Source organism: Saccopteryx leptura, chromosome 1 (genome assembly GCF_036850995.1).
Source record: "Saccopteryx leptura isolate mSacLep1 chromosome 1, mSacLep1_pri_phased_curated, whole genome shotgun sequence".
Lineage (NCBI taxonomy): Eukaryota > Metazoa > Chordata > Mammalia > Chiroptera > Emballonuridae > Saccopteryx > Saccopteryx leptura.
This window is the reverse complement of record NC_089503.1, coordinates 43,803,087-43,829,329: the sequence shown is the minus strand read 5'-3', so window position 1 is coordinate 43,829,329 and position 26,243 is coordinate 43,803,087. Positions and strand designations below refer to the sequence as shown.

General features: G+C 36.5%; 1 protein-coding gene across 18 annotated transcripts in view; it reads right to left on the bottom strand.

Annotated features, from left to right (window-relative positions):
• Nucleotides 1-26,243, bottom strand: part of SOX6 (SRY-box transcription factor 6) — a 655,048-nt gene that overhangs the window by 108,285 nt on the left and 520,520 nt on the right. For 8 of the 18 annotated variants that reach the window (XM_066365360.1, XM_066365351.1, XM_066365321.1 and 5 more), the window contains 3 exons: nt 24,633-24,756; nt 12,544-12,623; nt 10,967-11,089 (listed from right to left, as the gene is read on the bottom strand). In XM_066365360.1, the coding sequence (XP_066221457.1) occupies nt 10,967-11,089; nt 12,544-12,623; nt 24,633-24,756 (327 nt within the window). The remainder of the gene's footprint in view (nt 1-10,966; nt 11,090-12,543; nt 12,624-24,632; nt 24,757-26,243) is intronic. The other 10 variants (XM_066365412.1, XM_066365431.1, XM_066365385.1 and 7 more) reach the window with 3 other exon arrangements.

The window sequence follows — 26,243 nt, the reverse complement described above, 5'->3', positions numbered from 1 at the left end:
ATGAAAAAAAAAAAAAAAATGAAACTAAAAACTGAGGTTAAACAATCAAATAGGTCTCAATTTTTGAAAATCTGTCCACCCACGTTCAGGTAGACAGGAAGGTGGGTGGGATATTTTGTTAAGAAGAGTTAGATTTGTAATCCCAAGTCTTTACTGTATTTTCTTTCCCTATTTTCTCTTTCCCATGCTAGGATGTAAACTCCATGAGAGCAAGAACTTTGTTTCATTTACTGATATTTTCCCAATATCTAAAACAGGTTTTCTGAACCTCAGCACTACTGATATTTGAACTGGCTAATTCTTGTTATGAGGGTTTGTCCTGTGAATTGTAGGGTATTCGGTATTCGGTAGCATCCCTGGCCTCTCCCCATTAGATACCAGTGATATCTCCATCCTCACCTCAAGTCATAACTATTAAAAAGATCTTCAGACATTGTAAACTCAACTCTAGGGGGCACCATTGCCTCCAGTTGAGATCCACCAGCCTAGAATGTAGTACCTTGCACATAATAGGCACTAAATAAATATTTGTGAATAATTGAATGATTAAATTTGTTTGGATTTTCATATAAACTTTTTCAAACTTCCTGAGTGTGATCATTTATAAGCTCCCTCTAAAGAAGATTTTGCTGTCACTCTAATATACAAAAAGTGTTATGTCACTGTAACAATCATATTCATAGCCAGCAAGTGTAAATAACAAGATTTTATTCTTTTAATTTAAAGAAATAAGAAAGTTAGAGTGAAAACTTGATAAATATCCCAAGACTGGATTTTATAGGTTAAAAGCAATTATACTCCAAAGTGGCTGCAATGAGCACTGTATGTTTGTACTTTGTAGGGTTTGAAATAGTCAACAGCCATTTACATTTTTTTTTTTTTTTGTATTTTTCTATAGCTGGAAACGGGGAGAGACAGTCAGACTCCCGCATGCGCCCGACTGGGATCCACCCGGCACGCCCACCAGGGGGCGATGCTCTGCCCACCAGGGGGCGATGCTCTGCCCCTCCGGGGCGTTGCTCTGTCGCGACCAGAGCCACTCTAGCGCCTGGGGCAGAGGCCAAGGAGCCATCCCCAGCGCCCGGGCCATCTTTGCTCCAATGGAGCCTCAGCTGCGGGAGGGGAAGAGAGAGACAGAGAGGAAGGAGAGGGGGAGGGGTGGAGAAGCAGATGGGCGCTTCTCCTGTGTGCCCTGGCCGGGAATTGAACCCGGGACTTCTGCACGCCAGGCCGATGCTCTACCACTGAGCCAACCGGCCAGGGCCGCCATTTACATTTTAATAAGAAGAATTTTAGACATATTTATTATTAACTTATTTTTATTTTAGTTTATACTGCTCAAGGTCAATAGCATTAGGGAAATCACTGATGAAGTACCAAAAATCATGAAATCATGATCTAGGTTAATAAAGATAAATATAGATAGATATAGATATCTATTATAGATATAAATAATATATAGATATAGATGTCAAAGGTTGTTTACAGGTATTATAGCTGGTGCTATAAGAGAAGCATATAGCAATAAATAACCTCAATGCAGTTTACTAAAAATTAAGAATTCTTAGCTAATCTTTGCTTCACCAAATGACCCAGAGGGTGGAAGCCTTGGGTTATTTACTTGGCTCTATATTGCCTCCATTTTTAAGTCTATTAACAAAAGATGCAAATATTTAGCTAAACCCACATTAAATAATTATAAATATCAATGAATAGGTATTTGTAAAACTGGGGGAAAATAATGTAAATTGGTTCCTCTCAATTTAACTCAAGATGACTCTACTGATGTCATCAATTGTAAGAGAAAAAAAAGAGAACTTACAATGATTATTTTTATTCACACAGCAACCAGTACATAGTAATATTATTTGTTTAGTGCTGTTTATTTACATCTAATTGAGAAAATAACCAATTATTAGTGCATTTAATTTTCAAAGATATGTAAGAAAACCTAGTTATTATCCTAACCTTAATGGCCTAGAACAGTCCAAATAAAGCAATAAGGTTTGACATTAGTACAAAGTTTAAAATTTTACCCTGAATTGGTGATTTAGATGAATTTGCACAAACATGCATACCTGCAGCGTATGAACAAATAAGACACAAATAAAAAATGGCACAATGGTAATAACTATTTCCTAGCTCTACTGGTCAGAAGTTTTATCCCTCCACTGGGGCATGTCTATAAAGGGAATCCATCCAACGAGAATTTCTCAATCTCTTTTAATTATAATATTATTAAAATATTTTTGGATTGGAAAAATGAATATCATTAAAATAGCCATACTACTTAAAGTGGTCTATAGATTCAATGCAATCCTTATCAAAATTCCAATAGCAGTCTTTACAGAAATAGAGACAAAAAAACCTCTAAAATTCATATGCAAAGGCAAAGACCCTGGAAAACCGAAGCAATCTTTAAAAAAATCAGAGCAAAGTCAGAGGCATCCCACATTCTGATTTCAAAATATATTGCAAAACTACAGTAATAAAAATAGTATGGCTGACCAGGCAGTGGTGGAGTAGTGGATAGAGTGTCAGACTGGGACACAGAGGACCCAGGTTTGAAGCCCCAAGGTCACTGGCTTGAGCATGGACTCACTAGCTTGAGTGCAGGGTCACTGGCTTGAGTATGGGATCATAGATACGACCCCATGGTTGCTGGCTTGAGTCCAAAGGTTGCTTGCTTTAGCCCAAGGTCACTGGCTTGAGCAAGGGGTCATTTGCTCTGCTGTACACCCCCACCCCCATCAAGACACATATGAGAACATAATCAATGAACAATTAAGATGCTGCAACAAAGAATTGATGCTTCTCATCTCTCTCCCTTCCTATCTGTCTGTCCCTATCTGTTCCTTGCTCTGTCTCTCTCTCTTTCTCTGTCACACACACACACACACACACACACACACACACAAGTATGGTACTGACATAAAACAGATATATTGATCAATAAAACAGAATAAAGAGTAAAGAAATAAACCCACACATACACAGTCAAGTGACCTTTGACAAAGGTAACAAGACTACCCAGTAGGGAAAAGACAGTCTCTTCAATAAATGGTGTTGAGCCTGATCTGTGGGAGCGCAATGGATAAAGCACCGACCTGGAGTACTGAGGTCACTGGTTCAAAACTCAAGGCTTCCAGCTCAAGACACATATGAGAAGCAATTAGTATGAGTTGATGCTTCCTGCTCCTCTCCCCCCTTTTTCTCTCTCTCTAAAATCAATAATAATATCTTTTTTTAAAAAAATGATGTTGGGAAAACTGAGTATTTTACATGCAAATAATGAGGTTGGACCTTTATCTTAAACCATAAATAAAAATTAAGTTGAAATTGATTGCTTGACCAGGTGGTGGTGCATTGGATAGAGTGTCGGATTGGGGTGCAGAGGATCCAGGTTCCAGACCCCTAGGTTGCCAGCTTGAGTGCAGGCTCATCTGGTTTGAGCAAAAACTCACCAGCTTGGACCCAAGGTCACTGGCTCGAGCAAGGGGTCACTTGGTCTGCTGAAGTCCCACAGTCAAGGCACACATGAGAAAGCAATCAATGAACTAAGGTCTCGCAATGAAAAACTGATGACTGATGCTTCTCATCTCTCTTCGTTCCTGTCTGTCTGTCCCTGTCTATCCCTCTCTTTGACTCTCTCTCTGTCCCTGTTAAAAAAAATAATTAAAGACTTATATATATATAAGAGCTGAAACTTTTGGCTATATATTCAAAGGAATTGAAATCAAGATCTCAGAGAGGTATCTTTATTCCCATGTTCATTGAAGCTTTATTTATAATAGCTAAAGCACATCAGCAAACTAAATGTCCACTGATAGATGACTGGATAAAAATAATATGGTATAAAAATGAAATCTTATTCAATCTCAGAAAAAAGAAGAAAACCTGCCATTTGCAACAACATGGATGAACTTGGAGGATATTATGCTCAGTAAAATAAGCCAGACACAGAAGGACAAATAATATGTGATAACACTTTTATGAGGGATTTAAAATAGTCAAACTCATAGAAGCAGAGAATGGTGGTTGCTAGGGTTTGGAGGAGGGGAAATAGAGGTATTAGTCAAAGGGCATCAAGTTTCAGTTATGCAAAATGAATAAGTCCTAAAGATCAACTGGATAGCATAAAGCCTATATAATATACTGTACTGTATACTTAAAAACTCACTAAGAGAGTAAAATTGATGTTAAATGTTCTTATCACACAAAATAACAACAATAATAGTGAGAAGAAACTTTTGGAGGTGATGACTATGTTTATGACACAGACTGTGGTACGGTTTCATGGATGTATCCTTATCTCCAAACTCATCCAGTTGTATGTATTAAGTATTTGCAGCTATCTGTATGTCAATCATACCTCAATGAAGTGGTTAAAAAATGGTTTCATCCTGCTCAGTCTGTGCTGTTATTTGTCATTCAAAATATTTATATTTCTTCTTATCTTTTTCTTATTTAAATGTCCTAAATGTTGGCCCTGACTAGGTAGGTCAGTGGTAGAGCACTGCCTGGCATGTGGAAGTCCCAGGTTCAATTCCCGGTCAGGGCACACAGGAGAGGTGCCCATCTGCTTCTCCAGACATCCCCCTTTCGCTTCTCCTCTGTCTCAGCCTCTATCTCTGTCTCTGTCTCTTTTCCTCCCCTCCTGCAGCCATGGCTCAATTAGAGCGAGTTGGCCCTGAGCACTGAGGATAGTTCCATAGCCTCCACCTCAGGCACTAAAAAATGGCTCTGGTTGCAACAGAGCAAGGAACCCAGATGGGCAGAACATCATCTCCTAATGGGCTTGCTGGGTGGATCCCAGTCGGGGTGCATTCTATGGTTGGAAAATGGAGTGAAGCATTTTCTAAAACACTAGAATGTTTTGCTTTCTAACCTAATATATCCTTAATCATATCATCTCTCTGATTTTCAAGGTGGTTCATTATAAGACATACACATATAGATCTATGATACATGGTGCCAACCAAGCAATAGTTCAAAACTCGTTTGATTAAAAAAAAAAGAATTAAAAATACCTGTCACTATTAGAAAACCTTGCATTTTACATACCGTCTATTTAAATGCAAATATTCACACTGGGAGTGTCCTGTTGAATGGATTAATGAGTGAGTCTGGAGCTAAATGAATGTTGGTAGAAACTTCACTTCAGGGAAGATAGAGGACAGCACTGATTTTGTAATTCCAAAGTCCTGGGCATCTACTAAACCATTTCTGTGAGTACACTGAGCATCCCATCTATCAAATTACTAAATACAGTGATTAACAGGGCTTATGTAAAAAGAACCATACTCTCTCAACTTTTAGACATTACCTTAAAACCAAATGAAAATTTAATTTTTAAAAGAAAACCTAATTTTGCTAATGTTTTATTGTGCAGGTAGGTATAAACTTATTCTGTTTCACTGAATACAATGAGACAGATTTTCATACACTAGGAAGTTATCTTTGAATTTTGTATCCTTCTCTGATCTGCCTCTATTTCTTTCACCTCCATCAGGATTCACCTGGTAGTTGTATTTTGTTTAAGAAGGCTACCTAAAAACGAAACATTATTTGCATAAAATAATGCTTCCTAAAGAGAGAACACTTGACAGAACATATCAAAAAAAAATTTTTTTTTTCAAAGAAGCTTGAGTCTCAGGTGGCTCACAAAGATGAAATTGATTCACTTCTTCATTTTACCCATTATGGTACCAGATAATACTAGGGATTCAACAGTAAACAAGAGACAAAAATCTCTTAATTTAGTAACTTTCATTCTAGTAGATTAGAGCTACCCATCAGATGCACTTTAGGCTGCAAAGCTAGACTACAGTTGACTACTTACTGGAAAGTTGGAAAGTGTTTCTCTATTTTGACGAAGATTTTGTGTGTATGTGGAAATCTAACACATACCTCATAATCCCATTTACTATTCACAAAAACCCTGAAAATAAATATCCATTTTTTTACAGTGAACAAACTCTAAAAAAGATGGTAATTTGAGACCAGTACAGGACAACGTAGCATGTAAGTAATAGAGAAAACTTAAATCCGAGATACTGATTCCAGAGTGGCACTCACTCAATTAGTACCCAGCTCATCTAATCCTAAACTATTATGATCCTCCCAAGTTCCATCACACTCTCAAAGTCAAAGGCAGTGAGGGAAGGCTGATTAAGAAAAAGCAAGCATTTCTCCTCAAAGCAGAACTCCATGGTTGGCATTCTCAAAACAAGCTTTGAATCAGTGCGTTCCTTTTTCTTCATTGTGTAACCAGTAATCAGTCACTTTAATCAACTCTTTATTCAGCTCTCTATTAGAAATCACAACCTCTCCAGCCGATCCGACCCGGCAAAACTAACTCACCCTCTTATTCCTCCACAGCACTGAGGCATGTTTACAATTACAAACAAGAAGACAGGGTAGAGCCAGGAAGAACATCTAAATACAATACCATAACGATTCAGGCTAGAACTGAAATAGAGACAGAGCCTTCTCAATGTTGATGGGCACTTCATCACTTTCCATTTGTAGCATGAAAATTGACAATATAATTTAAATAAAATATGTGTTTGTATTCACTTTTGCAAAAACTTCAATTGTTCTCCATCTTTGCAAACTTGGCAAGACTTTAATAGTTTAATTTAAGAATAACTTATGCTTGACAGGTTTTCCTAGTGTTTTGAGGCTCCAATTATATTTTTTCCCTCAAATCTCCCCTAAACTATACATGATGCCCATCAAATAAAAGTGCAAATGCATATATATATATATATATATATATATATATATATATATTCACGTTTAATTCCTTTCATTTAGACTACTACCCCATACTATCATTATAAGAACATGTCTGTTAAAATATGTTCCAACTAAAGCCTGGTAGGCTTTGAATGCCCGATAAAAATCATTCTCTGAGGCTAATGAAGACAGAAACTCTGCCTGTAACAATATTAAGTTTGTTTTCTCCAGTGATTCAGAGAAGTGAGCAATCTGTCAGTAATACATTGAGTGAAATTACTTGTCTTGTAGGAATAACTGCTGACAGTCACTTTATCTCAGGGCTGACCCAAACATCTCCCTGCTGACAAACAAATTACTATGTCTAACTTTGAAAAGGTAACTAGCCTGTTTTTAATTTTGATTGGTCTTTCAGAATCCCTTATACAGACACGCGCAGTCCGATCCTTCATTGTGTTAAAAAAAAAAAAAGTGTTCGGGGGAATAGGTTTGAATTAACGAGTAAGAAAAAAAAGAAAGAAAAAAAAAAGCCTTATCATTGGAGCTAAGAAAAAGAAGTGTTGTTGCATCTTTCCAAGACTGTTATGCAGATAAAACTGGTGAGTGTGTCTACCCCCGACATTAAGACTGGCAGCACTGCCAGTGACTGACTGGGTGAGTGAACACGTTACTGAGACAGTATTGTAGGAATTAATTTTCTTCAATAAAGTGATTTTTAAGGCTCATATATTTCACAATCTAAACATATGTCACTGTTTCATAAACAAAATAAATGGATTAAAATACTACATTACCAATATGCTGACATGTGGAGATATTTTAATTAGAAATTCTTAAGCTATGTGATATTTAACTGCTGTATTTGCTAAAGAGAGCATGTATCATTTAATAAGAAGGCATAAGACAGGTGTATCACTTTGCATGACACAGTACCAGCCTGTGAATATATGCTATAACTATAAGGCAACATTTCTCCCAATTAAAAGCAAAACAAAATAAGGATCACTTTAAGGATCCATTGTATTGAGGGTCATCACATACAGTGAATTAATATACTGAAACCACATTTTCTTTAAAAAAAGAGTCATTCAGAGCTTAGTTTCTAAGACAATATTTCTTCAGAAACAATCTAATATCTTAGCTATTTAAAGGCCATATTTACATGACTGCCTCATTATACTGGTCCCCATCTTTTAACATTCTTTTTGACTTACTTGAAGGACCAATGCTAACATAGCTGAGGAAAGCAAATGGCAACTGGTCCTGAAATTTATAAAGGGAGAGAATTGGAATAAGTAGCAATATAATATATTGTTTACTGTAGCAAATGCCCTCTGTTCTCTAAAGGTCAAAAGCACTGTAACCTTAGAGTTACAGTTTCTGATTGTTCCCAGGATTAAATACATTATCAAAATTAATGGTTCAAGCCTCTCAACCTTCAGATATATGAGTATTCATGACTCCATCTGCTGAACTGTTCAACTAAAAATAGCCTTCTTTGGCCTGCTCTCTTCTAATATTGTGTCCCTGAGGCAGAGAGAACTATGCCTTAGATTAGCACAGAAAAAAATATCAACAACCAAAAAAATCTTTCTTTTATCTTCCCTATTATAAAAAAAAAAGGAGAAAGAATAGAAATACACTAATGTAAGAAGGGTCTTTCCACTTAAAATACCTTTTCTCTATTTGGTAACAAAATTGCAGGCTTCCAGGGTGTAACTATAAACGCTGTCAAGATTTATCCAGGCTTATTAAGGGCAGAAGTGACAACCTCTGAAGTACAAATTAATTGTAACATCAGATAGGACCAGTTCTGAGCAATGCAGCAGGCTATGTGTGGAGATGGTGGGGTGGTAGTGGTATCTATGTGTTGTGAACTTTTCTTATCAAGAGATTTCTTATCAAGAATGATAAGAGATTTCTTATCAAGAATCTGTTTAGAAATAAAACCAGTTAACATAATTGTAATCCTTCCTTAGTATCAACAGTTTACCATGATCATGATTGTTGACCAAGGTATGATAGTTAAGTTTATCAAAGAAGGCGAGAAAACCTTAGCTAGAAAAGAAAGCAGACTTTAAAATCAATAAAGCAAGATATTCTTAAATTTTCTCTCTATTGTTGCTCAAGATTTAAAATGTGAATGTCTGTAGCAGCTTAGATATGAGTGCCTACTGTGCTGTTCGGAAACGCCCCAATAAGCATATTATACTAATAACCAGCTAAGTTCAGGAAATTTGCCTTTCAAGCAAGGTCAAACTTTTCTATCCAGTGTACCATACAAACCAACAGAACAAAGGTTTCCTGAGATGCAGGAAACAGTTGCAAAAAATGGGAGCAAGAAAACAGCAAAAATAAACAAAAACCCAGGAAACTCTCAAACCAGCTCAAACTTAAACTGCAAAGCTACGAGGGCTCTTGCTTTCATAGGTTCTCTTTTTAGCCTAATAGAGTGATAGACACCTGGCATGTGCTGTGCTGCGAGGTCAGCACTGCCACCACACGACCCAGACCTGGCACTCACGTGTAGGACAGTACAGCACCGAGAAACCCAGTCGCAGCCAGGCTGGACAGGCTCGGGGTCAGTGACTTTGCGGAGGAAAGGAGTCAGCCTTAGTGACTTCTGAAAAATTAGTGAAAGACTGGGTAGAAAACTGGCTAAGAGAAGATTGATGGGAGAAAACTCAACACCTCAAGAGAAAATAAGAGTCAGAGCAGAGAAGCAGTCTTGCGCTCGTGCCAAGGCCACCTGCTTTCACATTCTTTCATGCACTTAAAAGTTTAACAAACTATGTGTCCTGAGAGGGCAGGCTTGCAAACTGTCATCACACGGGAAGGCTTGTTCTTAATGTCCAGTTATCTCTCTGTGCGGCAATCCATCCTAAGCATAGTAGATTTTCAGAATGTCCAGAAATATGGCCCCTTTTCCACACCCGAAGCCTTAGAAAAGAAATCCCTTCTGGCAGTATAGAAGACAGCAGCTACTCCGCGAGCAGATGCCTGGTCATGCCTGGGTGGAAACCCCCTGTGCACCTCTTCTATCAAAGGGAAAGGGAACAAGGAAGGTGGGCAACAAGCTCTGGAACTCCTCCTTAGGCAATTTCCAAGGTGGCCTTTGATCTTGTCCTCCTCTTTTTTCTCAGGAGTAAACTTTATCATTTTCCAAAAACGCAGATTCAAAAGCAGCAGAGAAGATGTCAAAGGGACACTTTATTGAATATATACTCTTTGATATGTATAGACTGGCAGAGCCAAAAGAAGATGAATATACAACTTTTGCTAGCTGTAATTCTTTACTTTTTTTTTTCTTTTGAATCGAGTTTCCCATCCCAGATTAGGATATAAAATGTAGTATTACATCAAACCCAGAAAGTTAACGTGTGTTTCAGGGTGAGGTAATCTGTCTCCACTTTTCTGTGATTCAACAGATAGCTGGCAACTCTCCAGCACCTGACAGTCCCAGAGAGGAACGCCGATGATACAGCAGAAGAATTAAGCATGAAGTTAGAGAATGACTAGGTCCCTGGAAAAGAAAAGGACTTGGTTTTCAAGAGCCATAGGAGCATCTTCTCTCTAGTAAGAATATCCCACAAAACAAGAGAGCTCTGCTGAAAGTTAAATATGAAAAGAATACTATCAAAGGTCATGGGGCAATAAGCAATTAGTCCTTTGCAGGCACCTACGCCTACTTCAGCCTGAGAACACTAAATTAGGAAACCTGAGTCAGGTAGAGTTAGAAACCCTAGGTACAAACTCTGACTCTGTGAATATTCTGCAGCCTTGGTTAAATAAGGTGACCTCTCTGAACCTCTGTTGTTACTCTGTACAAGTAGAATTATATTCTATCAACTTTACAGGGTTATTATATGGTCAAATGAGACCTTTTAATGTTTAAGTGTATTTTTAAACATTATACAGCACTATACATAAAAAGTAAAAAAGTAAGGGAAGTAAAGATTGTTTGAAGACACTCATAATGTAAAGAATTTGCCTAACTACATATATAGAAATTAACCACCTAATTCAGGGGCGTTGGCTTGACATTTGCCTTTTTTTTAATGAAAGAAAGGAGCAAAAATGAGTCTTCATAGGAATGAGGAAAAGGAAATGATTATGTTTTAGTGTTTAGGTTGAGGGCTTGCCACTTAAAAAAAAATAAAAGCCTAGAATATGACTGAACAATCCAGTCCCCCACCCAATGAAGCACCAATGGAAGTATTCATACCTCAATCTGTTTGTGGTTGTAAGAGTGGCCACCACCATGTTCAAAAGTGTCCAAACTCCTGCCAAAACGGTCACTTAGGCCTTTTAGCCTTGGGTTAATTTGTGGGTGGGAGCCATGACCCTTCTGTTTAGTAGCATATTCAGAAAAAAAAAAGACAAAACATACTGTCAGAACTCATGAAATAGAACACATATTTCTAAATCCAGGGTATTGACCACACCAAAGAATAGAAAGTAGAAAGTTTAGGACCCAGATGCTCCTTCACAGAAACTTGGGTATAAGATCAAACAATGGTGTTGGTTCTTATTTCTGCCTCTGACTCAGTGGTACACTCTATCTATAGCATGGCTATCAAAAAAGGAGAAAAAGATTAGGTTCCCTATTAGTGAGGGTTCTTTTTAGATTTTACCAACTTCAGTAAGATCCAGTGTTAATAGTGGGGAAGGTGAAACTTTGGAAGAGAGGTAGAATTGCTGCTCCTCTAAGGCAAAATTTCTCGTTCAACTAGGCAGTCCATCCCAGGTAACATCTTAAAGGCAGTCTGGATGAGGTTTATGATAAACACTTTTCAAAGTACTGTAAAAATTCTTATTTGCAGACCCAACTGAAAATGCTCAAACAATGGGGTTTCTTTTCATGGTAAAATATTTGTACATTTTTTTATGTTGAAGTGATGTCAGGGAATAGCATAGAAGAGAGAAAATACCTAGCCAGATGCTATTCCCTAGATCATTTAAAAACCTCTGAAATAATCACAGTGAATTATAAGAAAAAAATACTATCTTTAAACTTTCCACTGCAATGAAATTAAAGTTGATTATCATATATTTTTATATATTATCATATATTACTTTCATATTATCTTTTTGTTAAAACAGATACTCATATTTAAAGTCAATTTCCCATTAAAATGGCAGGTGCTGAAAGGGTGTAAGGATTAGCTAGCTCTACTGTATTTTACTGTGAAGAAGGTAAGGGACAAATGCTTTTTTGGTCAGCTTCCTAAACATTTTTCCACCAAGTTTAGCTTTTAAGTAAAGAATATGAATCCAGAACTCAGACACCATGCCGAGACTTCCAACCTGAAATGCGAAAGCGGATGAGATGAGGATACAGATACTCAGGTGCACTGTGTTTACATTTTACTAAACAGCTAGAGTAATGTGGTAATAACAACCCCCTATTCCAGGAGCTGCTAGAAGTAAAATATTCAACATCGTTTTCTGTTTTGATGCTGACATGTAAAAGCTAATTTGGCATAAATTAAGACATGGATGGAAAATTGACAAAGAAAAAGCTAATATAGCCAATAACAACTAGCCATAAAGAAATTGTAAAACCATTAACTCACCTGATAGAGACTATAAAGTACTAAGTCATCATGTCATTTTTCCTTTAAAAATATTGAAACTGGCACTTTTCTGTTTGCAGTATGGTAAGTACATAAGGTGTTAATCCTCCTAGGCTATGCTTTAAAAATTATTTAACATCCAGGCCATTATTTAGCATACAGCTGGTTAGCAGTTTTCCACTAAAGTCCTGGCTCTTTTCCCACATTTTTTTCTTCTGGCGCTTACCTGGAGCTGTAAAGGGCTGAGTCCAGAAGCAGCAGCAGCTGCCATTGTTGATGGAATGAACTGTACGGGGTAGTTATCACCTGTCGGAAAGAACAATGCATACAGGTTTAGACAATGCACAGGGAATCGCGGCAGACAAGTACAAACACGGTCCTTGGATTGCCTGAGCTTTACAACATTGCTCTAAGCCCAAACATCTGCAGAAACAAAAGGCTTAGTTGGGCACAGACTTGCAGTGCTGCTGCCTTGGAACTTTTTGTTAACAGATAGCTGGTAGGCAAACTGGCAAAACATGAATGTGATGTTAAAAAAATTAAATGTGCAATTCAAGCATGTTCACTCCGTTACAAATCTTGTAATACATCATTTTTTTAAGAGTAAAAAAATATCTTAGAGCCTGGCTGACACTCAGTTCACTGAGAAAGCATTAAGGCTTTTGTATTAGAACAACAAAAGTTTGGCTTGGTCTGGCAAGGCAGAGCATTCGAGTCCAAAAAAGAGTATGAGCTACTGACTGTCCATAACCCTAAACTTTATTTTATAAAAAAAAAAAAAATGCAGAAAAAATTTTAAAAATGCAACTTCCTCAATTTGATAGGAGTGAGAGGGAAGCTAATCTTATCTGCTGGCATTCTGTGAAATGCCTGGTATCCCAAGGGGAGTAGAAACATTATTTTTCTGGATTAACTTCTGGTGGATCCTAGTACAGAATCACGCACACTGGGCACTTATCACTTACTCTTTGATGAGGATTTGATTAAATAACCACACATGTTATACGGAATGCCCTCGTTAAAAGTCTGGAAAAGACTGAGGACGGTTCAGCAGAGTTCAACGCTACATCTTAACGTGTTTCTGACTCCAGACCACTCCTAAATAGTGGGACTGAAGCACCGGCTGTGATCTAAGAACACAGGCCGTGTGTCGCGGCCTGAAGAACCAAGAGAAAGTGATGGGGGATACACTGTGATAGTGGCAACTCAAATCAAAATTAATACTTGTGGATAAATATCAGTGATTTAATGGAGTATCACTTTGGCTTCGGCTACTTATTTAAAGGCAGTGTTATGTACTATCTTTAGGCTGTAATTTAATAGGATGTTCCTCCACACAATTTTGACATTTATAACAATCATGCTGTTTTGCATGAACTTTTCCACACTGAAAGCTGAATGTAATAATGAAGAAACGGTGTAGGAAGAATCACAGTAATAAAGGTAGTCAACTAGAAAGCAGCAAAACCTCTTCTCTTCTGCACGGACACTAATACCTGGAGCCTTCCTGATGCCCCTGGTTCCTTGGAACTCGTCCTGCCTGCCACATAAAGAGCTCCTCAGCTGGCCCAATGTAAATGTTAAGTTGCTTTCACTTTTAACAAATTGTTAGCTTCTAATCTACACAGTCTTTTTGCATCATATCCATAATACCTCATCAGACCATTGAGCACAGTGTGTGCTTGTACACAGTCCAGTAACAATTGGCTTCTGATTGCATATGGAGCGCTGCTACAATGCATTCACTAACACTATATTGTGCTGATCTCCTATGGAGTAATGTTCAAAATATCTGATCTTGTTTTTCCCCTTCCATGAGGTTGATTTTGGTTTGCAGTGCTACATGAGCTTTTTTAAAAAGATAACTAGTCCAAATTATTTTTTATAGTAAATGACTGTTGCTTTATGCTTAAATAATTCTACTGATCTTCTTCATATTTAAACTAAATTATCTGATGAAAGAATAGCATTTCTTTGGTCAATATCTTTATCAGGTTTAAAGAAATAACAAAACGATGCTGAATTAATGATGCTTCAAAAACAGGGGGGGGAAATCACTATTCCAACCATCAACATGGACTGTCTCCCAGAACCTTTTAGAGCTATTCTTTCTTTAAATATCATGCATTATTCATACTAACTCTAAACCACAAACCCCCCCTCTCCCTGTAAGTTTAATACCAGTTGCTTTATTTGTACTAAAACATTTTTCATGTCAAACATATTTTTAAAAATCAAACTCTAAAAGAATTCCCTGGGGCACTCCTTTTTTCATAGCTGTCATGCTTCTATGCTATGAAATAACTGATTTTTTTTTTATAGTTTTTGGCTTCCTAGTTAATTTATTACTATCTTTACCACACCCTGTAGTACTCTCCAGCTCACCTGCTGGCTACAAACAGCTTTCTTTCCACTGCTGACAAGCACATTTTTAAAACGTTCCTAACTAACCTTTCTGCTAGTTTGAATCAGTATATCTAAATATAATCTTTGCAATGCCGTTTCTCCAGAACATATCATTGTATCAAAAGTAAAAATGAATACATTAGACCAACAGAGTATATCACAGAGAATAAGTAGAAGGCAAGACGGGGGGGGGGGGGGGGAGAGATAAAGGCAAAACAGAGGGAGATTAAAAGCAGAAGAGAGAAACATAAGAGGGAGAGGGATTTAGTGTATTGTGAAGTTTAATTTTTTTACAACGAAGTTACGTGCTCTCCCACACCCCCTTTAATTTTCTTTGTGTAAGAGTAGATCAAGAAAAAGTTCTCAGTGGCTGACTTGGCAAGGAATCAGTCAACATGTTGTAGCAATTTTTTTCAAATTTGTCTCTGGATTTGAAATGCTTGCGTGAGGACCCATTCTTTTTAAATTTGTACAAAGGGAGATGAAGCCTGTTGAAACAGGTTGGTTTAGGCACTGTTGTAATCAGGCTCTTGCTGCTTCTAGTGTAAGAAGACAACCTCCTAGAGCCAGTTTGGGAAAGAATGCCCATTCTGTAAATCCCATCTTTCCAGCCTTCTAGATTTTCCAACTAACTATTTTACCTGAGGATTACAGAACAAATACGAAATAGCATTTAGAACCTATGGAAAATTTGCCTAGCATTAGTTTCACTTGTCACAGTAGGTAACATTCCGTAGAAATCAAAGCAGCTTCACAGCGAAAGTCTCTGAATGAAAGAAAGTACATTTTTTAATTTGCAGAAAAATTTAAATGAAGCCAAACTTATTAAGACTTAAATACAGAAGGGGAAGCTTGTACTAAGAAGGTAGGACCTATTAGATTCAATCTGCCTCTTACAAGAATACTCTTAGCTTGTGTAATTTAGATATAAATTCCACTTTTATTAGAGTCAAAAATCCCGTAGGTAAAATTCTATCCATTTACTTTGATTCTTCAGAAGGACAACAGTATGGTATGTAAAAAGGGGTAGAGGAGGTAAAAGAGAGTAAAGGGGGGGGGGGGGGATAAATGGTGATAGAAAGAGACCTGGCCTGACCAGGCGGTGGCGCAGTGGATAGAGCGTTGGACTGGGATACAGAGGACCCAGGTTCAAGACCCCAAGGTCGCCAGCTTGAGCGTGGGCTCATCTGGTTTGAGCAAAGCCCACCAGCTTGGACCCAAGGTCGCTGGCTTAAGCAAAGGATTATTCAGTCTGCTGAAGGCCCGCGGTCAAGAGATATAATATGAGAAAACAATCAATGAACAACTAAGTGCCAGAACAAAAAACTGATGATTGATGCTTCTCATCTCTCTAAATTCCTGTCTGTCTGTCCCTATCTATCTGACTCTTGCTCTGTCTCTGTAAAAATAGAGACTTGACTTGGGGTGGTGAATACACAATATAATATACCAATGATGTATTATAGAATTGTACACCTGAAACCTATGTAATTTTATTAACCAATATCAGCCCAATAAATTCAATTAAATATATTTTTTAAAAGAAAAAATCTCATAAGTAAAATTCTATCCATTTACTTTGATTCTTCAGAAAAAACAAGGAATGGCTGTGGTTTTCTGAAATATTCAAGTCAGATATCAACCTATTGAGGAGATTACTTAGAGATGTTGGGAGGAGGAGAGAAGAATGCATTAGACTAGGAGACAGAATTCAAAGATTCTTCAGTAACAATGTCTCATACCTTATTTTACACCCTCCAAAACAGAATTAAAATACACTACACATCCCTAACTATCGCACAGATTATTGTGTGGTGACATCACAGGATGATGGTAAATTACTTGAGCTGCCAAATAACTTATGTATAGACCACACCTTTATAAGCTATCATCATTCTTGCTACAATATGGAAATATTTCATACAGACTTGAACATACCACTTTGCATCTTGCCTAGATATATGTATTCAGAGTGGCAAAAATATTGTAACTCCATTATAGTCTCAGAAATTGCCATAATCGATCTGAATTTATCTCTGTGAGTCATCACATTGCAGCAAAAGTTAGCAGGTAAAGGGTGATGATTTTAAAATCCTAAAAAATAGAACAAAGCCTTCCATTTGTTCTGAGGACAATTAAACAAAAGAAAAAATGGCAAGGATTGTAATAGATACTGCTGACATCACCATGCTCTTATTTCTCCTGCTAAATCTATCCTCTATTCATCAAAGAATAGATCAATAATGAGAAGGGTCTTGATCTTAGGACTTTTTCTATGAGTATCTACACTGTTTTTGATACTTTTAAAGGAGCTAAGAATCAAGAATCAATCTTAATTTCTTCATATTTCATAGATGCATTGAGACTTATGGCTAATATATAAAAATCCATGGAATTTGTGAAAATAGCAATTAAATAAGTGAGGGAAGATGAACTGATATAAATCCACCCCCATTAAAAGAAATCAAATTATAATAACAACTCAAAGTTTATGCCTTAATGATAGCTCATCAATGATATAGCAACCTCAATATATGAACAAAGAAGGGACAGTTAAAATAATCTCAATCTTTATAAAACCACATTAGTTTACATAAGTGAACATATTTTCTACTTGGACTTCAACATTTCTATTTAAAAATGAGTATTACTCTAAAGAACCTCAGATGCTATCATTTCATGTAGACAGATTTAATCAAGTATTCCAGCAACTGTGGTTACACACCTTGCATCAATTCTGGAAGAAGTAGAAATTTTAGCTTTACAAGAGGCCATATGGATAACCTCATCCATTCATATAAATCACATTTTCCACAGCAAAAACAAAAACAAAAATCCCCTAGACTTTTCTTAATGTCATACACACTTAGACCATGTCCACAAGAATATGAAATATCAAAGCAAAGAATTTCAGTCTGAATTCTATCTTTACTAATTTCTAGATGGAAAGCTTAGAAAAGATAATAAATGTGTTTCACTTTTAGTTTTTTCTTAACAAAATAGAAACTATGCCACATATTTTAGAGTTGTTATAAAAATTAAATAGAATATATATTTATTTATTTATTTGATTATATAAAATTTATTATTTACATGTATATAGACTAATAAGTGTTGCTCAATCATGCTAAATGAAAGAAAGGAATAAAAAGAAGCATTAGGTAACAATTATACAACAACAAATCAAAAAATCTAGAAGAAATGGACAAATTTCTTAAAAGACACAAATTACCTAAACTGAATCAAGAAAAAATAGAAAATAACAACAGACTTACAAGAAAAAAGATTGAATCAGTCATCAAAAACCTCCTAACAAAGAAAAGTCCTGGACCAGATGGCTTCACTAGTACAATTTATTGAACATTTAAAAATAATTAACATTAATCCTTCTCAAAATCTTCAGGGAAAAGAGAGAGAGAGAGAGAAAACATTTCCTAACTATCAGTAATGAGACCAACATTACCTTGATACCAAAGCCAAATAAAGACATCACAGGAAAGGAAAACAGATCAATATCTTTTATGAATATAAATACAAAGATTCTCAACAAAATATTAGCATATTGAATCTAACAGCATATTAAAAGGATTATTCACCATGACTAGGTAAGATTTATCCCAGGAATTAAAGGGTGGTGCTACATTTAAAAAATAAATATAAAAAATATTTATAATACATCACACATTTATAGACCAAAGGGGAAAAACCCCACATGATCATTTCAATTGATGCAGAAAAGGCAGTTGACAACACCTAACACTCTTTCATGATTAAAAAGAAAAATCTCAGAAACCTAGGAATAGAGAAAAAGTAAATCAACATGTTAAAGAACCTTTATGAAAAACCCACAGCTAATACCATAGTCAATGGTAAAAGACTAAAAGCTTTCCCACTAAGATCAAGAGCAAGACAATGATGCCCACTTTCACTGCAATTACACAATATTTTACTGGAAGTTCTAGCCAGCACTATTAGACAAAAAGATGAAGGAAGGGAGGAAGGGAGGAAGAGAGGAAGGGAGGAGAAGGGAGGAGAAGGGAGGGAAGGGTGGAAGGAAGGAAGGAAGGAAGGAAGGAAGGAAGGAAGGGAGGGAGGGAGGGAGGGAGGGAGGGAGGGAGGGAGGGAGGGAGGGAGGGAGGGAGGGAGGGAGGGAGGGAGGGAGGAAGAAAAGGGGGGAATGGCATTCAAATTGGTACCCTTACTTTACACCATATATAAAGATTAACTCAGATGAATGAAGGAACTAAAGTGCTAAAACTATGAAACTCTTAGAAGAATCTATAGGAATAAAGCTTTTGATTTGGCAATGATTTCAAGGATATGACAGCAAAAGCACAGGCAAGAAAAGTAAAAATAAATCGAACATCAAAATTAAAAATTTTTGTGCATTAAGGAATACTATCAAGTAAATGAAAAGGCAAACTACAGAATGAGAAAAATATTTGCATATCATGTATCTCGTAAGGGACAAAATCTAGAATATATAGAAAATTTCTGAATCTCAATAACAACAAAAATAAACACCTCATCAAAAATGGGTAAAGTACTTCAAAAGATATTTCTCCATAGAAGATACATAAATTCTCAATAAGCATAGGAACAGATGCTCAAAATTATTAATCATTAGGAAAATAAAATCAGAACCAAAATAAGATATCACTTCACATCTAGAATAGCTATAATTTTTTTTAAAAAACTGGAAAATAACAAGTATTGGCAAGGGTGTGGACATACTGAAACTCTCTTGCATTGCTAGTGAGAATGTGAAATAGTTCAGCCTCTGTAGAAAACAGTCTGGCAGTTTCTCAAAAAGTTAAACATGGACCAATCACATGACCCAACAATTCCAACCCTACATATATATTCATAAGAACTGAGAGTAGGGACTGGAACAGACATTTGTATATCCATGTTCACAGCAGCGTTATCCACAATAGCCAAAAGATAGAAACAACCCAAGTGTCCATCAGCAGATGAATGAATAAATAAATAAACACACACACACAAACACACACACACATACATACATATATACATACATATATATACACATAGCTATATATACACTATAATTTCAGCAATAAAAAATGAATATTTCATATATATTTATACTATAATATAAATGAACCTTGAAAATGAAATAAGGCAGACAAAGAAGGACAAATATTGGATAATTCTATTTATATGAAGTACCTAGAGTAGACAAAATTCATAGAGTAAGCTAGAAGAATAGGGGTTAGGAGTGGGAAGATAGGGAGAATTATTGTTTAATGGCCACAGAGATTTTTTGGTGATGATTAAAATTTTGGATATAGATAGTAGTAATGGTTACACATATTGTAAATGTATTAATACCACTGATTTGTACATTTACAAATGGTTAAAATGATAAATAACTATGCTATTTATATTTTACTACTTTTTTAAAAAAGAAAAATTAGGTATACTTGTAAAATTGCTTTTGGTCATCAGGATGAGGGACAGAATATATCAGTCAAATACATAGTTTTTGGACCACATTTCTAGTGGTCCAAAACTTTATCCCCAAAAAAGTGGTCAACTTTATCCCCAAACTCAGTACTTTAGAATCTTTTTTTTTTATTATTTTAATTTTTTTTTTTGACAGAGATAGAGTCAGAGAGAGGGACAGACAGGAAGGTAGAGAGATGAGAAGCATCAATTCTTTATTACAGCATCTTAGTTGTTCATTGATTGCTGGTTCATTGATTGCTTTCACATATATGCCTTAACTAGGGGGGCTACAGCAGACTGAGTGACCCTTGCTCAAGCCAGAGACCTCTGGGCTCATGCCAGCAACCATGAGGTCATGTCTATGATCCCATGTTCAAGCCAGTGACCCCTCACTCAAGCTGGTGAGCCCGTGCTCAAGCCGGATGAGCCTGTGCTCAAGCAGGCAATCTTGGGGTTTTGAACCTGGGTCCTCCACGTCCCAGTCCGATGCTCTATCTACTGCCCACTGCCTGGTCAGGCTGTACTTTAGAATCTTGAAAGATCTTTCATACATTCAACAAACTTAATCTTTACACCCACATTAGCAGTGGACAAAAATGACAGCATATTTTTGCAAATGACAAAAAAAATATGAGGTTCAGCAAGGTTAAATATGTTCAAGTAAGAATTAAAATAATCCATGCAAAATATTTAGCACAGTATTTGGCACTAAGTATTCAGTAAGCTTTAGCTATTATCATTTTATAACTAATAAGTACATCATCCTTGGTGTATAAAATGTTCTTATTTTACCAGCAATTCAGTCTTGATCTAATATGTACATTGACAGCTATATAAGAGGCTCACTTTTTAAATTTTCTCAAATATAGGTGCTCAAATGTATTTACTTTATCCTGAATTGCTGCATCCTTCAGTAAAATGACGTAAAAGAACAAAGCAACCAAAAGTTTATGTGGTCTGTTTTAGGCCCTGATGAGTTCCTCTCCAGAAAGACGTCCCCAATTATTGAGCCATTGAAAAAAAAATTTTTTTTAGCTTAGGGATTAAAACTAAAGAAAGCTATTTCTACAGAGATCGATCTGATAGATATTCCCCTAAAACTGCATAATCCCTGTGACCACATTTCTCCTTAGTAAGTCAGTGAGGTAGGAGGGCTTACTTGGTGTTCAGTGTACAATGGGACTCTGAAATTCCCAGAGCAATGGGTCAAAGTATCGGAAGGGGAAGGCCCATAGCTCTAAATACTTTTTTTAGACTGTCCTAATATGGATTCAGAAACAGTCAACTTTGACCATGGACATCACCCTAAGGAGGGCCTGGTTTTTTAGCAATCAAGATGATCATTCAACCAGCTGGAGGCATAAACTCTATGGAATTGTTTTAGGTTATGGGAAGGTAGAAAAGAGGAAAAGAGAGCCATTTATTTAGTAATTTACAAAGACCAAGGTAGGACTTACTCAGGCTCTTGCTTAGAGAACCAAAATATAAATTATATGACCATTTCAAGGCTTTTATATGTGACAATGCTACTCCTTTGTAAAAATTTAGTCATTGCCTCATGTATTTTAAGTGAAATTATCATCGCTTAGTTTGGAGAAAAAAAGTTTTCTTAGTCCAGACTCTAATCCAATAGTATTCTCCTCCTCCAACTTGTGAGTAATAAAAACACTGCATAGATTAAGTCTTCAGAGTATGTAATTTCTCTACTAACAGTGTAAGAACATATCATTTTAATCCTTTTTTACTATAATTTTTATATACAATAAAGACTAAACTAGCCAAAGTATTAAAGAATATAGAGTTCTGGTTAATTTAATTCTCTGATATAACTTACAGGTGACCAGAAAATACTTTTTTCACTAGCTTTGTTTGTGATTAAAAATTTTCCTAAACAAATATACAGTGACAGAAAATAATTTGACTTTGGGTGACAGGTATACAACATAATCAACAGTTCATGCTATAGAAATGTTCACCTGATCAATGTCACCTAGTTAAACTTAATTTTTTAAATGAAAATTTTTTTAAAAAATTGTCCTAAAATCCAAATCCATTGTCTCTCCTTAACCCAAAGGTTCTAACCGAAATAATCAAGTACAACCTCGCTTCCCCAGAGCATTACTCTGTGATGTACCTATGCTCTTCAACGGCGGTAACCCACTCCTGCACAATATTGTCCCAATCTCTATGTTCTTCTTAGTTTTACACTATAATCTCATTGATACTATATGAGAAGGCTTTTTAAAAAATGGTCCAATTTCATTGACTATATAACAATATCTTTCCCCATGAAAAATGTCATTATTGTTTTAATGAAATTAGGTAAGTAACATGTTAACTATGTTGATATCTATGCCTAGTAGAAGATAAGGCCCATACCTGATTTTGAAATATGAAGAATTTAAAATTTTAAAACACTCAAATTAAATAGAGAGTTTTCACATATAGTTCATTGAAAGGGGTTCTAAGACTGGTACAAAGATAACAAATTCAGATTCAGGATAAACCAGTACATTTAGTTTATATCAGCATTCCAAAGGGAGTTAAGCCCTGGCCAGTTGGCTCAGAAGTAGAGCGTCAGCATGGAGTGTGGAAGTCCTGGGTTCAATTCCTGGTCAGGGCACACAGAAGAAGTGACCATCTGCTTCTCCACCCATCCCTCTTCTTTCTGCACTTCTCTCTCTCTCTCTCTCTCTCTCTCTCTTTCTCTCTCTCGCTCTCTCTCCCCTCCCACAGCCATGGCTCATTTGAGCAAGTTGGCTCCGGATGCTGAGAACGGAACCATGGCCTTGCCTCAAGAGCTAAAACAGCTCATTTGCCAAGGAACAGAGCAGTGGCCCCAGATGAGCAGAGCATCACCCCCTAGTCGGCTTGCCAGGGATCCCAGTCGGGGTGCATGTGAGACTCTGTCCCTCTGCCTACTTGCCTCTCACTTAATAAAAAAAAAAAAATAGGTAGTCAAGATGAACAAATAGTTCAGAAATACTTACAGAGATCAGAGAAGGACAGAACCACTGTACTGACAGAAACATATTCTCTGACAAATATACTCCTGTCCTTAAAATAAATCCTAATTTCATAGGAAATATCACTTAACTCTAAACATTCTGCTCCAGAAAAATCCATTTTTAGCAATTTGAATACCACAATTTTCTTTCACTCAGATGTACCAAAACGTTTGTTAATACTAGGATTGACTTTTTTTTTTTTGTATCTGGGGAATTTTTAAAGTCAATCCTTATGTTGGTCAACCCCTTAACATCTCAATTCTTTGAATCATTTGAGTTTTGACACAGACATCTTACCTTTCTTCACAAGGAGGTGTGTTCTCTACGAAATGTAAGAGGAATTGATGGTAATATGCAGTTAAAATAGATGTCAAAACTCGCTGGGTTTGTTTTTATGCTACTTAGTAAGCTTCCTTACCAAAATTTTTAGTGAAGTGATTTATATTTTATTATTATTTTAGGTATATTAAAATGCCTTTGTTCACTTTACAGACCCACACACACAAAGAAACTGCTGCACTCTGATTTGTTACGCTCAGATTTGGTGGTTAATAGAAGCAGGTTAATATGTTAAAAAGAACTTGACACAGAAATTATTAATGAGTAGAACAAGGTCACTACTTCTGAGCTGAGGTCACTTACAAAGAATGCACAAATGAAATTAAGGTTGACTTTTATTTACTTGACTATCTCCTTACATTGGATTCCTTTGGCAACATATCTTTAAACATTTAAAGCCCTGTTTACAAGGAGGCTCTGAAAGAAGCTTCAAACCATTATGTGTCCCTAATTGAATTCCCCAGGAGTTCAGTAAACTCAGAGGAATAAAGAAAAATCATAACATTTGCTAAATCATCTCAAAACATATTTCACTGCAAGGTTATGTGACCTGCTTTTTGAGGTTCAGAGATGAATGAGAAACTACTACTGAATGCTTCATTATTTAGACTAAAATCAAAAAGAATTTTACCTATTAATGGTAAGCTAATTAAATCAGTCCAGTTTTAACTTTTCTTCCAAGAGAAATCAGACAGTAAATAATAACATTTTACACTATATGTGACCACTCTGCCAAAAGATAAAAGCTCTCAGGGGGAGGAAAGCATCTTTAACCACAGACAATTATTAACAGTAAAGGTATGAGACAAAGGTAACAAAATTTGTAACCCCCAGGGAAAGTAGCATTTTATTTGTGAACTCAAAATAAACTCAAGTGGAAGAAGAAAAAGTAAAGTTTTCAGCAAAGAACTAGTTTATTAACATGTCACCTTCCCAATTAACTTCCCAGTTCTAATTTTACTTTTAAATGAGCTTTTATGATCTTTTTATTCATAGTTCTTTCATGTGATCCCGTGTTTGTTGTGACTACTAAGCAAAAACATGTGGATTTTAGCATTTCCAAAAGAATGTTCAATCCCTCTCTACTTACCTGGTTTGTATGTTATTCCAGGGGGGAAGAGGAATCCCTGTTGGGCAGCAGCAGCTGCTGCCAGGGTCCGCTGGTCATGTGGAAAAATTGGGATCATGAGCGGAGGCATGTGACCCTGAACCTGCTAAACAGAAGAGAGCCTATGATCAGACAGAGAGCAAATGTACGCCAAGAAGTGTTTGTTTTTCACTCCTGGTGGTGAGCTGGTACCCACACTGCCACCCACTTCTAACCTCATTCCAAACATGCTCCCTGAGAAAAAATCAGGCAAAATTCACCAAATCCCTTCTCTTCCATTCCATTAGCACACCAAGATTATAACCTCATTGTGAGTTTGCTTCTGCTTCCACAAAATTGTAGTTAATGGTTTTCTTTTATCTTGATTCTTTTCCTTTTATTTTCTCTCCTTGTGTAAAAGAAGGAAGTAAGTTGCTTCTTACTGTACAGCATTAAAAGGTTTTACCCTTTCAGCGGCTTTGCATTCTGTGCTTTATTTTGAAAATAGTATTTAGTATTCTTGGTCAGAAAATAATGTCTGATTGTTATGTATTCCAAGAGCTCTATCTCCCAGTTTAGGTATCTTATTTCAAAGCCTCACTGCATTATGTTAAACATATAGCTCTTCAGATTTAAGGCTACTACATCTTGGCTCCCAATTAAACTAATATCCTTTGCCATACACACCTCGATGTAACATATAAATTGCTTGTCTGGCTAAGCAGTTTTACAGCTTTATGCACTACTATGTAGCTCAGTAATTATGGAGTTGTATTCAGAGAGTATTTCATAATAAATCCTACTATATCAAATTTCATTTGACCTCAATAAATGTATCAAAGAGCACAAAAATGCAAAATAGAAAATCTTCACTCTCTCTATCAGTATTTGTGTTCCATATAAAGAAAATAAGAGCTATGACAGAATCACGCCTGTAGGAATCACATTTTAATTTGCCGGCTCCCTCCTTCACGCGTGCTGCTCTGATTCCAGGAGAGCATTGGGGAAGGTTAGTCCTGACTTTTAGGGCCTGATTTTATAGGTTGAACTACAGGATTTTGTTATTTAAAGATCAAAACTAGGGTGTATTAACAGAAATGATCTTTTAGTTCAAACTAGGGTTTTGGCTTCTTTACTAGTATAAAAAAGGCTACATTATATTCTTTTTAAGGTACAAATCTTTACCAGTAATTCTACCAACCCAAACCCTTCTCCTGTTTAAATTCCTAAATCTTCTCTCTTTAGGCAAAATTCCATAGACTGGCTGATGACCCTGTTTAAATAGCACTGACTTGCTTGCTCTGTCCTTGTTCCCTCAACAGCCAGGGACGTAGTGCCAAACGCTTCTGTGTGGGTCTGAGAGGGTTCCTTTACCAACAGCTTTCCTCTAGGGAAAGCCCTAAGATGTGGGTTAATAAAGGGCAAGCAAAAAATAAACACTTTACAGTATTTTTCTGAATTCATTTCTCAGGAAAATCAACTTATAATAAAAAGGTCTTTGTGCAATTACTACCTTGCCAGTGGGGCGTGAAAGAAACTAGCTTTGGGCAGCTATTTCTCCCATTTTAGCTGAGGTAAGCCCAAGTTTTGTACGTTGGAGTACAAACCTAGGCT